We start from the raw sequence: 16,924 nt of genomic DNA, 5'->3' as shown, positions 1-16,924 counted from the left end.
GCTGTCGTGTGCTCTCTTCGAGAAACGGTGGAGAGAAAGAGAGAGGGAGAAAGAGAGCGAGAGAGTGGGAGAGTTGATTGTAGACACGGGCGCAGAGTTATACAACAAATTCGCCGCGTTTCCGCTCGATACTTTCAGCCAGAAACGAGACCGTTTCAATGGGTCTTTCGAGGATTAATGATCGTTCGCTTATCCAATCGGAGAAACGGAGGGTTTGTTGTCTCCCGTACGAAAGATACGAGTGAACCGATTCGATTTGTTGCCCTGGAAACAGTGTCGATAAATAGTCCGTGGGTTGTTTCAAGGCTTCGATGGTAAATAATAGTAGTAATTGCGATAATGTCTCTATTAGATTGTACGAATCAAAGGACGAGATGAACAGTTTAGTGGACAGTAATTTAATAGAAGCAGGCAATAACCATGGGACATATTATGGAAATCGTTCCACCGTTATTTATTGTTCGATTTATGACGTCATCGTTTCTATTTTCTTGAGTGGTGGCCTCGCGTGCAGTTGATCAATCTGTGCCTCCGTCAACGTTCTCCACTCGTGAACGAAAGAAAAAAAAATAATGCTGGTCGATCGTTCCGATCGGTGATACACCTCGATCTCGATCGCTCCGCCCTTCCCGCCGCACGTTTTCTTTTTTTCTTCTTCTGTCTCTCTCTTCGACTCTCACTGCCACCTTTTTCTTTCGCCACACGGCGTGACGCGGGGGTGAAGCTCGAGCACGCTCGGCATCGTTTTGCAATCAGACCCGAAATCTTTCGCAATCGACGGACGTCCGGCGATCTGGATCGATCGGTGGAGCATTTCGCCGCTCGGCGATCGTCTCGGTCGGACGATTTAAAAGTCGAATTACCCGCGGTTTTGTCGATCGATGCTGACGATCAGTTTTCCGAGGTCTGTTGTTTGCGGTTTGAAGACTGGGACAAGCGTTACCATGGTGACGTGCACCACCGGTCAAAAGTGTGGGACCAGGTTTGATAAATAATTAAAGAAAGAGAAAAATATTATGTAATGTCCTAGAACTGTTTGGAACTCATTTGTATATGTACCGATTCTGTAACTTTGATTATATCGTAACAGATTAATAAGTTTTTCCATCAATCATGAACTTTGGTGCTTTACTTTTGACTGGTGGTGTAGTAGTCGGTCTATCGTTGAAAACTCACCTTTCCAGCAGAGGATCTTCCTCGCTTTCCTTGTTGGTAGATCCGCCGTCGGGACAGCCCACGTTACGTGGCCAATCGCACGTCTGCAATTCGTGACTGCGGAAAGAAAGACAATGGCAACTTTTCAATGAATCATTTAAAAAAGAACGTTCGAGGAGAAGCTGTCTCTGGGATCGCGTAGGAGAGTTCCATAAGGGGACTGCTTTTTTCGATTAATGAAATGTCGGGTGTACTGGTTGATAGATGTTCGAGGATTTTCGAAGACCAACTGAATTTAGAGTCGCGTTTCAAGTAAGTATACGAGGATCCTTAATTGGACACTGCGTTACCATCAGATATCTTAGGGCACGCGGGCCGGTTTTATAGCGAACTCGTTTGCACGCACTGTCGTATCGGGAGAGGTGTGGCAGGCTGATTTTTTCCAGGGTTATGCGTACGGCTACGACCCCCTTTTACCTCGCGGATCCAGATCGAAAGTGCGCCAGGATCGTAATAATACCCTTCGACGCCCTCGCTCTAATCCGAGCGTAATATTTTATCGTAACGATTCCTCCAACGTTCTTCAAGGTGACAACCGTTACGTCCGGATCATTGTACCATAGAAATGTGAAATGCTTCGCGAAGTATCGATTTGACGTAACTGAACGACGAAAAATTTTACTACAAACATGATTAATCGACAAGAGCTTGCGTTAATTACCGACGACAGTTATGTGCCATTTCTGAATCTATCTGCAGCTTCCGAGGCCAGCGTAATTTATGACAAAAGTTCCACCGTGAAAAGATGTAGATTTTATCGATTAGTCGTTAATCACATAACCGTGTTCACGATCGAGTCGTAAATTCATTATTCCAACTTTTCACGATCCTTTTTCCCCGGTTCGGATACCTACGGACTATTCGGCCAGCAAACTGGTTTCTTCGTTCATTGATTCCAAATCACGCTTTTAAACCGACCGTTTCGATTGGCCGCGCGGAATTCCATAAAATAAAAAACTATGCCCACGCGCGCGACAGGCCACGGAGAATTTAAACTGTAATGTCACCGCGACCAAGAGATTTCTATCGAAACGGTCGTTGAATCCCCGAGAGCGATGTATGTATTCAGGAGGTATTTGTTTCGGGGGCCCTGGAAGCGCGCTAGAAGCAGTAGAAATCTTCGAGCGGAATCTCGCAACGCAAGCCCCATGGGAATAGTGTAGAGCACACACATCCATTAAAGTTGTCTATATCTGGACGACAATGCCGTCTGCGTGTTTCGCTTTCGATTCGAGCACCGCGTATTATTCGTTACAATCCGCCACGCTACTAATTTCTGCCCATATTAGCCGATCGTTTCTGGATCGTTTCCACGTTTCAAACTGTGAACGAACAGTTCCTTCGCCTCTACGACTGCGTGTTTTCTCGATCAATTGTTTTATTTATTATTAAACGTCGGTATTTGCAATACCGCGACAGTTTGGACCACCGTTGATTTTTTCTTCTGATTGGTAGATTTTCTTTTTTATCTCTTTAACCTTTAGAGGACGGGCAGGTTTCTTTTATGACTTCTTAAACTTTCAAGGTAAAACTTTTATATGTATATTTGTCATACTATTATACTACGGAAAATAAGTGACCCTTCTGGACTTAGACTTTCCGTCTTCTAGATAGATAGATGAGGGTGATTCGAGCATGGTGGTAGCTAAGCTATCAGTCGGGAGTTAATATAATATAATACAACATTTTTTTCCTCTAGTAGGAGAGTAAAATCCAATTTTTCCCCCTCTAGGATAGGGCAAAGGCTACATTTTTCTCTCCATGGGGGGACAAATGTCCCTCCCTGCGCTCCTCTGGCTATGTCCATCGATTCGAAGTATTTCGAGGATCGTATGCCTACCTGTACATCAATCCTCCCGTGCAGGACTCGAGTAGCGCACCGCCGAAAACGCAGACATAGTACTGCGTGCAGTCACGGGGATGGGGGTAGTATCCAAACTCCTCGGGGCACTCGAATTCCAAAGCGGCCTCGTTTCTGCTCGCCCTGGCGCTTCTCGGGATGGTTCGTTGACATCCTGCGAACACATAAATCCCCAATGGTTAAGGCTTGGTACTCCTGATTCCAGACTTATCGATCTCTACTCTGCCTTCGGAGACAAGTTGAATCGACACCAACTGCGAGTTATTAACATTATTAACGGCAACCTTCCAGAGCGGTCCGTACGAACGTATGGAACGGTCGCCGCAATGAAATGTGAGCGGTATACATACAAAGCGACGGATTGCGCAACGGGGGAATAAGTAACCGGATTTTTGGTCGACCTTGCGTGGCGGTGCGTGGTCAAGAAACTCGAACACACCGGAGAACGAATGATCGCGGATCCGCGGAGTAGATCGCTGTAGGGATGGGCGATACAGTATTGATATTTCGAATATCTGGAATATATGGATACTTTTCAATTGAAATATCGAGATTGAATGTGACGATCTATTCCAGTGTCGATACTCAAACCAGAAATCCGAAATTTTTGTACAAACGTAACAAGTCCTAAGGAAAATGGACCAATCGCGATCATCTCATAAAGTTTGCGATTGGTCGTTTTCTTTTCCCTACTGTTACCTGAGAATCTGCCTTGATCTGCTTAGATAAATGATATATTATCATTTTTGGATTTTGTTACTTCTAATTGAATTTCAAGTAATATTGATATTTTATTCTCGATGTAGATCTGTATCGATAATCTCCAGTATCAATACGTATTGATGCAAAATATTTATAATACAAAATTCAAATGTATTGTTATCATTAGATCGCGATGTCATCTCCTGTCGATCCCTACAAAAACGGAACGATTGGCGCCAAATTTTCGTAATACCCGAGAATTCCGTCTGCTTTCGATTATTCTCGGACGACATTTCATTTGGCGATCAGGGGAACGAAGCAGGGAAAACTGACGACGCGTTACGTTGTGTTTCCAAGACGGTTGCGGTAAAATAACACGGCGTGCCTACCTTTGAAAATGGTTTTCGCGTTCCGGCATTGTTTCGCCCAACGGCGGATTCGATTATCCCAGCTGAAGCTTTCTGGCACAAGTCGGGGGGTATCGTGGGACCGCGGCACCGGGCGAACGAACGACGAATTGATTTGTTGGAAACGTGACTTGCGCCATTCCTGGCCGCACTTTCGACGTGAGAATATGTGTCTATACAATAACGCTGTTTCTTTCGTCCCGGCACCGGCTTGGCCCCGTTTATATGTAAATCTTTTTCCGTGTTGATACCGTGTTTGTGTAACCGTTGTACACGTTTCCGACTGGGGCGGGACATTCGAAATTTTTCAGGTGCCATCGCGCTGCTTCCTCGTGCCGTCCCACCTGTTGCGTGGCGGCGGCGCGTTACACCGTAGGGTGGATCCACCAATAAATGAATACGTACCAGTGAACGAATATTATACGTAAAAACGAGTGGATTAAGTTATTAAAATAAGCAAATGATTGAATATTGATTTTTTGAAATGTTCATTTACTGGTCGATATTGTTCATTCACCGGTGAAATCTGTACTTTTTTCTTTTTAATTTCATCAATTACATTTTTCCAATTTTTCAAATTGAAATCTATACGTTATATTAGAATGCTCTAGATATTAAAATATCTAATTTTCATGTGCCGAATAGCTGTTAATATTATTATCATTTAAAATTCGACTTGTATAGTTACAAAATCTCTCAAATATTCATTCATTGGAGTGTGGCACCATATTTAGAATGTCCCGCGCGGGAGAAAACGAGCGAACCGAGATAATTGGAACAATCGTCGATCTATCGTTCCTACACGTTCGCGAGCGATCTTATTTATTTACTTTATCGTTCTGTATCTTTTTGTCGATCGATGTTACTCCATGCGACAGAAAGCACGTGCGCACCGAAAGCATTTCTGGGTCAGTGTTTTTGCGACCGGAGGGAGCTAAAAGGCGCGGTGAAATCCATGGAAGCCGGACTGCTTGCTTGCCGGTTTCTTCGCCTTCCCATGAGCCAGCGGTGGAATAACAAAGCGGTTGCATAATTGTCATTAGTCGGCGTGCATCCGACGCGACCGCTAATGAAATTTTGCATGCCGATATATGCGCAAACGGGGGGAGAGGGAAAGAGAGGGCAGGCAAACGGGCATCGCCACCGCGGGAATTGGGCAATCAGTGAGTAATTGAAAACGTGAATTGTGTGTCGGCGTCGCTGAGAAGGAAAAGGCTCGCGTAACAACGTGTGGACGCCATTGATCACCGGGAATGCGAGTAATTAGATCAAGACTGGTCAATCGATAGCGCATGGGTTGCTTGTCGCGGCTCTTTCGTAATATCGACACACGCCCTTAATCTTCGGGACGCGGGAAAACAAGAGATTTTCTTAATTATTTAACAATAACGAATCCTTGATTGGATGGAAGCAAACTTTCGAGAAGACTAAAAAGTTTGATAAAGTTGAATTACTCGAGGGACATTTGGAAGGGACCACAGAAAACGAGTTGGATCCCGGTATCCACAACCTTCGCCTCTTAATTCCAAAGCGTTTCGCGTTAGCGGTCGTGCGGAGTTCTCGCGAGGCGGAATATGAAGTCATGCGGCAAGGGTTCGACGTACGTCGGTGATTTTCTTTGGCCGGGAACGCAAAAACCGGTGGCCTGGTTTATTACCGCGACGGTACTTTCTATTGCCGATCTAACGTGCTGGTAACGAACGGAACAGGGCCGCCCGTAGGTGCATCGTGCAGCCGTGGAAACGGGTCGCGTTAATTGAAATTACGGGGAATCGTGGAAACTGGCGTGCCTTGTGGCCAGGACAATTAACATGTAACCCTTGGCAACCGATCGACAAAGTAAATGCTTGTTTATCCTTACGCAAATTTACACGGGATTCGTGGGCGTGGTCTTCTGTGTCTCTGATTGAATAGTTTTTCTGTCGCTGAAATTTCATCGTTGAACTTCTGTCACTGAAATTGCATCGAAAAATGTGAAAAGACCTAAGAAATGGTAAACTCGTGGCGCCATCGACGAGGCTAATGCTTTCGTTGCGCCACGGTATCGTAACTTGGCCGCAGAAATTCCATCGGATCGTTCTGTCGCCCCGATCATTATCATCGTCGTGCGCGGTCGCGTCGGTTACCAGGCGAACACGCATCGATACGGATGTCGTCGAGCGAGGATACGCCGCTCTTTCCGGTGACATTGGGTGCATCCATTCTCCACGTGTCCCCAAGGCCGTCAGGAAAACGCGAAACGAAGAAAAACGAGGCCTCGAGCGGGACAAGTCCGACCTTCGGGCGAATATGGGCCAGAAAACGAGCATTTAGACCGAACATCCTGGTACCGTTCGCCGGATCGACCTTCCGAGAGATCGTACAAGACCTTGGGACCGCGGCAAGGTCGACGTCCTCGTCCATAAGACGAGCCTAAAATTCTTTTCGCTGATTCGGGACGGAACTCCCTCAACGGCTGGCCACTTCGAGTCGGTAAATGTTTCGAATAATCGATCGTACATCGCCACGAAGAAACGCCCATTGGTAGACTGACTCGATCAGAATTGCACGTGTAATGTATCGAATTCCTACGGCTGCAACGCGTAATCGAACTCTCGTCGTGAATCCTCGCCCCTTCTTGGACGTTAATGGATCCCCGTGGCGGATCTTTCGCGCCGCTGACATTTGCTCCGCTATCGCGTAAAGTGTACCTGTGGATGGAGCGTCACGGCCGATGACGAGAGAGAAGTCTCATGAGGCGTTCTAGAAAGGTGCATAACGCGCGCGTCCCCCCTCAGTAGGTAAATGTCAAACGAAACGCCAACCCACCTTCGCTTCGGGTATTTTTTCGATAACGATTCGATCGTATTCTCCTTGAACGCGACTGAATTTCACTAGTGGATATCATTTGTTTCACCTTCTCGTTAAATGTATCGTGGAGACGTTATTACTGAACAGGTGAACTGTTTTCAAAATAAACGCGATCGAAGGGCTGAAAATATCACCAAAATTAGGGATATTTCAATATGTGACACGATACCTTGTTTAAGCCAAATTTTTATCAAATTTTGACACGCCGAGCTCAAAAGGTTGGCGATCACTGATCTAGGATCACGTGTGCCCGCGAAGGCATGCACCCTCGATAGAATCTTGATAATGGTGAACGAGAGAGGAGTGGCGCTGCTGCGTTCATTGTTATGAAAAATTACAAAACTTCGCTGAACGGCCGAAGGAAGGGGGCAGCCGTGGTTTTCGTAAGAGCTCTGCGGTTTTCGGCAGTCTTTTTGTGAGAGAGATACTCGTTGAATTTTCACATGATGCTGGAAGGGGTGGCCGCGACGCGACGTTCGGGGGATCGTGGATGCAAAGTTACACCATTCTCTGGCTTTATTGAACGTTGCAGAAATGTGAGAACCGTCTCATTATCGCTTACAATAAAGCCATCCAGAGGGAAGACTTCGTTCGACGCGTTACCGTGGAACGATCACGCCTATTGTAACGATCGTAACTAGTGCGTCGAGTAACGTGTTTTTTCTTTCGGATCTCGACGGTGTACAATGGGACTCGAAGCTATTCTCCGGTTTTATAGTTCCGTTAGCGTATCGAGCGTTGAATAATACACGGGAATACTGTCTGCGATTAATTCACAACAAATCTTGACGCGTCAAAATTAATCCACGCCAGTAATAACTAGACTGCGGATGTTTATGCATTTATAGCATCTGTTAACGTGGGAAATGCAATGAAGTAAACGTTTTAATAAAGTCCACTACCATTTCTGTGTTATTACTAACATAGTAAAAGTCTCTAGTACAATGTTCCCCAACATGGGACGTACGCCCCACCGAGAGATAAATTGAATATTCAATCATCTCATCGGCAACAGTTTTACCTCTGCAAAATTCAACTCTCTCTACAAAATTCAAAATTCTATCCCTTTTCAATCTTTAGACATTCGTATCTGAAATTCTGGATTTGTATATACTTCCGCAATCTAGTAATAACCGTCGAACGTCTCGAAATTATTCCTCTTGAGAAGAATCGCCGCTACATATCACATCATCGAAAGTTCATACCATAATGTCGGTCCTCCTTAGACAGCTCAGCCTACACATTTCTCCGGGACTAAAAACGGCAATTGCGCGTTCGGTCCGTACACGTAACCAGGGGGGAATAATCGTGTAACAAGGCTACCCGTGGTTTAAACTGGTCGCTCGCCTCAATCGATCAACGTCCATTGTTTCCGCTTGTTCGAACGATCGAGATTCCTCGATCGAAGCGTGCACGCGCGGCGGTCGATCCGTGGTGGCGCGAATCGCGTTCACGATATGCCGATTTACCCGCAACAGGACGGAGGAAAAGGGTAAATCGGTCGACGGTTGAATTCAGTGTTACCATCGGATTAAACGATCACTCGGCAATAGCGTAACGATTCGCTCGCGGTCTCTCACAGCACGGGGCATGAAACACGCAGGAACGCTGCAGGAAGTCTATCGCTAACGTGGGAAAACGTTCGCGCAACCGATAATCGAAGATCATCAGGGGCAGACAATTTAACAAGCGGACAATTACCCGCTCTAACGAGCCGACCGCGGGACGCGCGTGTCCGCGCGCAATTAACGCCCCCTGGAGCTTGATAATTTGTACAGGGAACCTCGTTGGTTCCAGCATAATTCGGTACCGATAAAATTGTCGCCGCGACACGGAAAACCAACACCGAACGCGTTGGATCTAAACGACCCTAATCGCGGCTCGTAAAACGCGCAATTTTCAGCGCTGTCCGTTGCTTGTTCGCGGAATTCGTTTAGGCGAGGAGTTAATTTGCAAAGTTGGTTGGATGGCTTCTCGGTACAGATTTTAACGCGAGTTCGTTGCTTTAACGGTCGCAAAAAGTGTGTGTACCGATTGGCTCGTAAATCATCGAGTCGTTGGATATCTGAAGGGCTGATTAGTATAATTAGTGAATGACTACAAAATCATCAAACGCCCAGTGGTGGGGATGACGTCTGAACACTCAATGCCGAGGGGCCTTCGACCACTCATCGATGATTTACTGTATAAAGGCCGAGCAGAAAACGTTCCACCGTTCCGTCTCGTAAATAATAAGGTCCTTTACGACGAGTCAGCCTCAGATGACCACGGTTCAAAAGGGCACACGACTGTGTGCCGGAAGGGAACACGATATACACAGTGGTTGACGGTTTGTTTGTAGCATATCAACGCAAGAGACGACGAGCAATAAAACGTAGCAACGGGGAAATTCGCGGTCGCGGTGAAACCACCGTCTCGACGGATGCAGGAAACCGACGGTTCTCGTTAGCGAGATGGAGGGACCGTGTTCGTTTCGCGGCCGAGCGATCCTCGCTTCCGAAGCGAACGAACGAGGCTGGGTATACTCTATAAATCATGCGACCGCGGTTTTCTAAGGCGTTCCAGGTGGAAGTTTGCAACGAAAGACAAGAAGTGGAGGGGGGCGAGGAAGGAACGACTCGCAAAGCTAAGAGAAGTGAAAGTCATGCGAATGGCAAAGAGGGAACCCAGAAACGGAGAAAGAGAGGGAGAGACTTTAGAGAGAAAGAGAGGGGCTATGATAAAAGAGCTGCCGAGTGAATGAGTGAAAGTGAGTTGGAATACCGAAGCGGGGCTTTAAAACTGGAACACCGCTTGCATAATATCGGGCAGTTTGAGCAGTTTAAGGCGCGTGTCCACCCTGTCGGTCCGGCGAACATATTGCCTAGAAATTTGCTTAGAACCATTGCGGTCGGGAGATTAGTTGGAATAGCTTGCTTTTTGTTCCCTGGAATAGATAGAGGTGCCTACTTCCGGTCGGGAATATTGGTCAGCTGGGAACCAAAATGTTGCAACTGTCTTTTCGTTGTAGGCGATACAGATGGAATTATTCCAAGTGGAATTGATCAGTAGACTCGACGCTTCGAAAGCTTTCCTCATAGTTAATAGACAGCCGTGTATACAGGTCGGGTAAATTAAATACCATTCGCTCGCAATTCCCCGCTATGCGGCGTTCTCCAGGCGCTCCACGATCCCGAATCACGTCCGCCCGAACCCGAGAATGCGGTAATGCAACACGACGGCGGTACGACCGAGGGGAGTCAAGCCGCAAAATAAACTCGGAACCACGAGATTACGAGATGATATTTCAAGCTAGTATTCCCAACAAGCCGGCTGTTTTTTGCGGTTCCTGGAACCGAAAAGTTGCCAAAACAACGACCGCAGCGACATTCCAGCCGGCCTCGAGGCCTGTCTCCGTCGCCACGCGAGAGCAATCAGGGACGTAATCGTGGAATAATTTGTTATTGCTTCTTACCCAGATCGGGAGGACTAGACGGTCGAATTAGCCGGGGCGAGCGCACGCGCGCGATTACGAGTGAGCCGGTTTCATTTCGGACCGGTCACGCGTCCAATTACGCAAAGGAAATGTGTGTAATTATTATAGATCCAGGGACGGTAACCTCACGGCTGCGGGTTTTGCGGCCACGTTACCGGACGATAAATCGTTGCCGTGCCGTGCACAACGGAGATTCTTTTGTCTCGTCCGACACGAACCGAGGGACCTTGAAACTAAACTCGTGGCAAACGGCTGGAGAAGCTTACGTGGGCTGTTTCGTACTTTGGTGAAAGCGAACAGTTCGCTATCGTTCTGAAAAATAAGGATACCTGCCGGACGCAAAAAACCGGCGGGAAACGCAATCGATCGAACGGCCGATTTACAAATCGTGTGCAACAGACGCAAGAAATATCGACTATCATCGGGAGTGTTTGCCCATAAATCAGCCCAGAAACGTATTGCCCCCCCCCCCCGTTAATAAACGGGAACGGTATTGAGAATCGTGCATAATTAACAAAATGGAGCGCGCGCCCAGACATCGATTTCTACGCGGAAGCTAGAGCACCGTTCGCATCAATTTTGATCCCGTTTCGCCCATCGTGGCTGACCGACGCGGATTTCTCTCCCGTTGATACAGTTTTCTCGGATTAATCGTGCAACAAGGCGGGATTTTGCAATCGCCAGCGTACTTACAGAGGAAAAAATTGGTGGTTCGAACCGCAACGTGGAAAACTGGGACCGATCGAGGCTCGTCGACGAACTGCTTGAAAATAGAGAACGGTGCGGCGATCGATTCGCGCAGCGATTTGGTACAAGTTTTGAAATGTTATACCCCGATGATCGATTAATTTTTATACGTTTTTAAACAAGCATTTTCGTCGCCGTTTTGTTACATCTTTAGTTTTACGTCTACATCTAGGTAATTGGCAACGCCAAAGTTTGGTAAGCCTAGTGTTGGGCAATCAGATTTTGTACTACAGTTTACTATCTTTCAGATAATTCAACCATCTTTGTTCAACAATAACTACATTAAATTTCTGGCATACCTATCCGTTCAGGTGATAAAAATTGTCCAGGCGCTAATAGGAAATCTCAACTTTGAGAACCGTGTGCCCGCGGGCATTGCGAAACAGATTTCGGACTTTGCTCTCCACTCGATCCCGTAAATCGCAGGAAATTTATACGGCTCATTTGATCTGTTTCCGACTGCAAACAAAGTACCGCGCTGCGCGTGAAAAAAATGCATCGAACGAGGGCTGAAGAATCGAGGTGTCTCGATCGAAGTTACGTGTTGGGCTCGAGCAATAAAATCAACAGTTCCGTTTCTCTGGCCGATAAATTAAGAGGAAAATAATTCCCGTGTCGAGTCTGTGGATACTAGAGCAACGACCATTAGGCTGGCAGGGTCGACGAATGTCTGTTCCCGGTAACGGTTTTTAACTTTCTTCGCGTGACTTCAGGAATCGATTTCGAGTTTAAGTGGAGCATCGAGACGTAACCGGCATCGGTTATCGTAACCCGTTACACCCTACGTTTTGTCGGGAACGGTTGAAGCAGCGATGGTCACGACATCGATGACAGAGGAAAATTGAGCCGTTGGATAGAATAATGGTGCAAGTTGACTTTTTAATCAATTTTATAGCTATAACTTTGTTCTATAGTGTGCATACATTACCGCTCGTAATTATTAGGAATGTTAGAATTACTGGCCTGTACGAAGAAATAGTGATGTTTCGTAAGAAATTATACATTTTAGACTATTTACGTTTATTACCTTATAGTATGCATAATCATTGCTAGTTAAGCTGTACTATCACCTAAACAATATTTATTCCAGACATTCACCAATTTCGTAATACCTAGTAATATTAATAATTTAAGTGCCCTAATACTTGAGAGCAGGAGTGTAAATGTTGTATGCCTAGTCTTACTAATGACTCAACGGGAGGTGTTGGTTATATCATCTCAATACGAGTGGATATTGATCTGTATCGATATAATCATCAGGATACGCTCTATTCAGTATAAGCATCATACTTAATTATTCTGTCAAGATATAGTTAACGATCATACTTAGTACATTGGGATATACTCATATATCAATTCAGAAGGGGTTTTACAAGATATTTTCTAAACATTTAAATACCTCAGAAGCATATTTACAGACTTACACCATTACTGCACCCAACGGTTGAATTATACAGGGTGCTCGAACGATAAACGATAACTCTATTGCACACCGAAGTAACCCACAAAGGGAGAACATCCAGTCACCTCGTGCTACATGACCATTATTCGTCTAAACGGGGGTTTTTCGCGCAAATTACACGGACATCCTTCGAGAATCTTGAGATTCGTTTATCTAGGAAGGATGGGAGATTAGGATCGACCAACCGATTGGGCAACGGTAACGCAAGCAGAGAAAACAGCGATGGACCTTTCTCGTTATTAAAACGACGAAGAAGAGGCGACCTCGCGACGGGGCCAGGGATAGGAGCACACAGCTGGAGGAAAACGAGCTACCCGCGAAGATGCGTATCGTGCTGTATCTCCGCGTGTCTGTTTGTAATAATCGGAGGATGCGTAATAGTTTACGCAACACGTCGTGTTCCGTCTAGCAGGGTGCTCGGTGTGTCTCTCGGTTTAGGCGCGAGAAACAACGTTCCCGTCGTGGCAAGTTGGACGAGTGAAAGGTGGAAACGTTCTAGCGATTAACACCGATAATCGAACAGTGGCGGGCAGGCACAATCAACAGGCGCAGAGAGGACGACACTATAGACGTACGTACAGTAATTCCTCGATGAATGCGACACGAGCAACGGCGTTATTCCCACCACTGGGTGAGTCCCCCTGTGGAACCGATCAAAACAGGGTAAAAAAAATCTAAGCAGAGGCTCAGCTTGGCTACGGAACTCTCGTGATCTCGCGAGTCGTCCTATATCTTCTTGGACCAAGGCAATTAAATCCTGTGTAATCCACGTTCCACACAGGGCGAGATGGTACGTGACCGTCGCGAGGAGAGCAAAGCGACCCAGATCGCCCGGACTCGCCGTGGACCAATTACGCTCAGCTGGAGGGAAAACTTTCTTGGGGGGATTTCTCTCGAAAGCGATACAGTTATCGCGGGTTATTGCGCGCGCCCGCGAATTCCGTGCGCGAATCGCTCGCTTTCGTAACGGCTTACGTTTTCATTTACGGACCGTGAATATTCGTTACGACGACATTCATTTCACCCGGGCGAAAGGGGTAACCTACGGATTGGATCTCAGCGGATAGAAATCAATCGTGGGAGTCGAGCACCGCCGATTCACCATTGACTTTCTTTCGAGGTCCTTGTACCGCGCTGTGAAGTCACGGCTCGACGATCCCGAATTAGAAACCGATTGGACCGATCCTTTGGCGAGATGAGAGGACAGTCATTCGATCCACCTGAGGATCCAGTAAGCGTTATTATGTTAACTGGTATGGTGGTCACAGATGAGCGACATCATTCTCAGTTATTCTTCACGTTCGTATCCCTTCGAAGAAAATTATTTATACTTTGAAATGATTTGTCCTTAAAAAATGGGATATACACGAAATGGAGACGTTAAATTTAAGTAGATTGGATACTTTAAACAAATATTTTAAAATATAGTACCTATTGGAATACAGTTATTCACACATTATAATTTTATATATTCTCATTATCTACACTTTTATCATTCTTTTGTGATCAATTTTTCCTAATTTGGAAATAAAATTCGTACTTCTACGTATTCGTACTCCTAATTTGGACATATAGACTCGAGGGGAACAGTAGGGTAAAATTACACGAAGAAACTGAATTTCTAAATAGGGCCATTTAAGGTTCCATGAATATAATTAGTAATTATTGTAATAATGACAGTAATGCTTGTTCAAGTCAACATGTAAATAGTTATAGACTTAAAAAAAATGTATACCTTATCAGAATACTGTCCCAAGAGTAAAAACTGCGGCGTTGAACGTGTTAACGGATTCCGATACACGCGAGCGAGAAGTCGTGCGAAGAAGGCGCAAGGCGACCTCGAACGGTTGAGCCATCGCGTTTATGGAAACGGTTTTCTAGCCGTGTCGAGGGGATTCCCTCGAATCGGCCGCAAACCGAGAATCCTCCTCCGGTGAAAGAGAGTACACCAAGGCCGCGCGAGCAGTCTTCTTGGTCAAGCGAGCCGGTGTTCGGTATCGTGGTGTGTCGATGCAATCGTGTAACGGTGCCGCGCTCATCGGTGCACGGCCTTAAAAGTGAGAAGACGCATCCGCCGAAAGGGATCGACGAGATATGAAGAAAAAAATATTTCAAGTTTGAAGGGTAGAAAACTGATGTCAGACGTGTGGTAAAAGAAAGTAAATGGTACCAAATAAGTACAATCCGCAAGAAGTAGAATAGGATACATCTAGAAACGGTCGTGGAACACCGTAATGTAAATCTGTCGGGACGAAGACAGGCGTGGTTTCGTAACAGGCGGGCGACGCGATAAAAGTATATACACCTGGGGCTCGATCATAACCCAGAAGCGAGCCAGAAGTGGAGTGTACTTTCGCCGTGTTCGTCGACTCGACGAAAGAGTTTCCACATTGGGTGATCGCGTAATCGGCTGTCTTTCAACGGGCGCGCATTAATAGTCGCTCAACCTGATAATTAGGATTCAGGGATGTTCCGACAAGCCTAACAATGGAACGAACACATCGATTCGAGCGTTGCTGCTCGAGGCCTAATAGTCTCGGTACGTTTTGATCGAGACAAACGGGTGCACAGAGGCTACGTGAAAGCTCCGATCAAACAACTACCGGCTTGGTCGTTTCGTCGAGCGTCCATTAACAACGGTCAGCCGTCGATCCGCGGCGTGATCCTTTGAGTCGGCCAGCCACAGACAGATCCGCGCTGGTTCCCACGTGCGAAGCAAGCAATTACCAGGCGTCGCGTTATCGAACGCAACCGACTGGGATTAAAAGTTATTAACGGGACGACGTAACGGAACGGGCGTGTGACTCGGTACACGGGAAAATACGTGCAAGTACAGGCGATCTATGGTGTTACAGAGAAATTTACCAGATACGAGGGACGACGTGGGATTGGTCGTTCCGTTTACCCTTTTAACCGTGATTAATCGCCGTTTTACGAGAAAGACGGATCTCCTAGATCGCAACGGTTTTGCTCGCGAGGCTACCACGCAGGCCTCCTTCACAGACACAACGATCTCCGGTGAACGCCCCTCGGTGTTCGATCTGCACCCCGCGAGATCACCTGGGAACACCCACTCACGATTCACCGGGTCCCTGGAAGATTACTAAAGCCGCCTCTCGCGACCTCCCCGGCATTTCCAGCTCGATCCCACGATCCACTCTATCTCTTTCTCTTTTCGCTCTAGTACCGCGGAGATCTGTCCTAGAAGATTCCACGAAGATGTGTCCATGGATCGAACGAAGGTTGAACTCGTCGCGAAATACTCTCCGGCGGGTCCTTCACCTTCGGATCCACGAATCGGCCGAGATTCCGTCGTGAAAGTAGGCAGCTGGATCGTTGGCACGAGGAAGAGAAATGTACACCGAGATACGTATGTAAATGCGTGACTAAGCTTTTCGAGACCATTAACGAGGAAGCTGGCGGTAGGCGGGACCGAAAGATTAAGACCATAGACCGAATTTGATTCGATTAAGAGGAACGGAGAGATACGGATGGAATTCTCTAGGAAGGATCGAATCGTGATCCATGTTCCACGAACGATGAGGTAATTTATGCAGAATAACATGCGGATATTTATGCAGAATAACATTTTATAAAATGTTTTATAAATACAAAGGCAAAAATACGAATTTCCTTTTTTTCTAAAGCATCTCGTTGGGTTAAGAATAAAAAAGGTAGGTTGTATGGCACCACGCGTTTAATTCTAAACGATCTAAATTTATAATTTTAACATTAAAAAATTGTATATAATTCTATCAAATAATTAATTTTACCACCACATGGGAGAAGAACGAGTAGGCCAGTCTTTATCGCGATGATGGGCGTTCCGAACGCAGAAAGAAAGCAGTTCGTACACGGTCGGTGGTACCGATCGCGATCTTTTAACCGAGCAATTCGGCCCGTAAATAGACACAGTGGCAGGAGAGGAGAGGAACACGGCGGAAGGCCCAGTTTGCTTCGTTAGGCATGATTATTCCGTTCGAAACGAGCACACGATTAATTACTGTGCCCCCTGGAGATCGGTATCGGTTTTCGTTGCGTCAGCCGAAACAATTCGGCGAGAAGCGCGCCACAGAGAGAGCCCAAAAGAAAGCACGAAAACAAAGAGGACTGTGCGCGCGTGGGTTCGCGCAGACTTCCGTTAACCGTTCAACAGAGTCGCTGAAAGACAGAAACAAAATGTGTGAATTAATTCCTTTGGACTT

General features: G+C 46.4%; 1 protein-coding gene across 1 annotated transcript in view; it reads right to left on the bottom strand.

Annotated features, from left to right (window-relative positions):
• Window positions 1–16,924, bottom strand: part of LOC107194459 — a 49,664-nt gene that overhangs the window by 9,807 nt on the left and 22,933 nt on the right. The window contains exons 2-3 of the mRNA XM_015584082.1: window positions 3,056–3,230; window positions 1,177–1,272 (exon numbers count right to left, since the gene is read on the bottom strand). Of these exons, the coding sequence (XP_015439568.1) occupies window positions 1,177–1,272; window positions 3,056–3,230 (271 nt within the window). The remainder of the gene's footprint in view (window positions 1–1,176; window positions 1,273–3,055; window positions 3,231–16,924) is intronic.

Source organism: Dufourea novaeangliae, unplaced genomic scaffold (assembly GCF_001272555.1).
Source record: "Dufourea novaeangliae isolate 0120121106 unplaced genomic scaffold, ASM127255v1 scaffold47, whole genome shotgun sequence".
In the NCBI taxonomy this organism is placed as follows: Eukaryota; Metazoa; Arthropoda; class Insecta; order Hymenoptera; family Halictidae; genus Dufourea; species Dufourea novaeangliae.
Note: the sequence above shows the minus strand (reverse complement) of the source record. Positions and strands in the feature narration are given on the sequence as shown.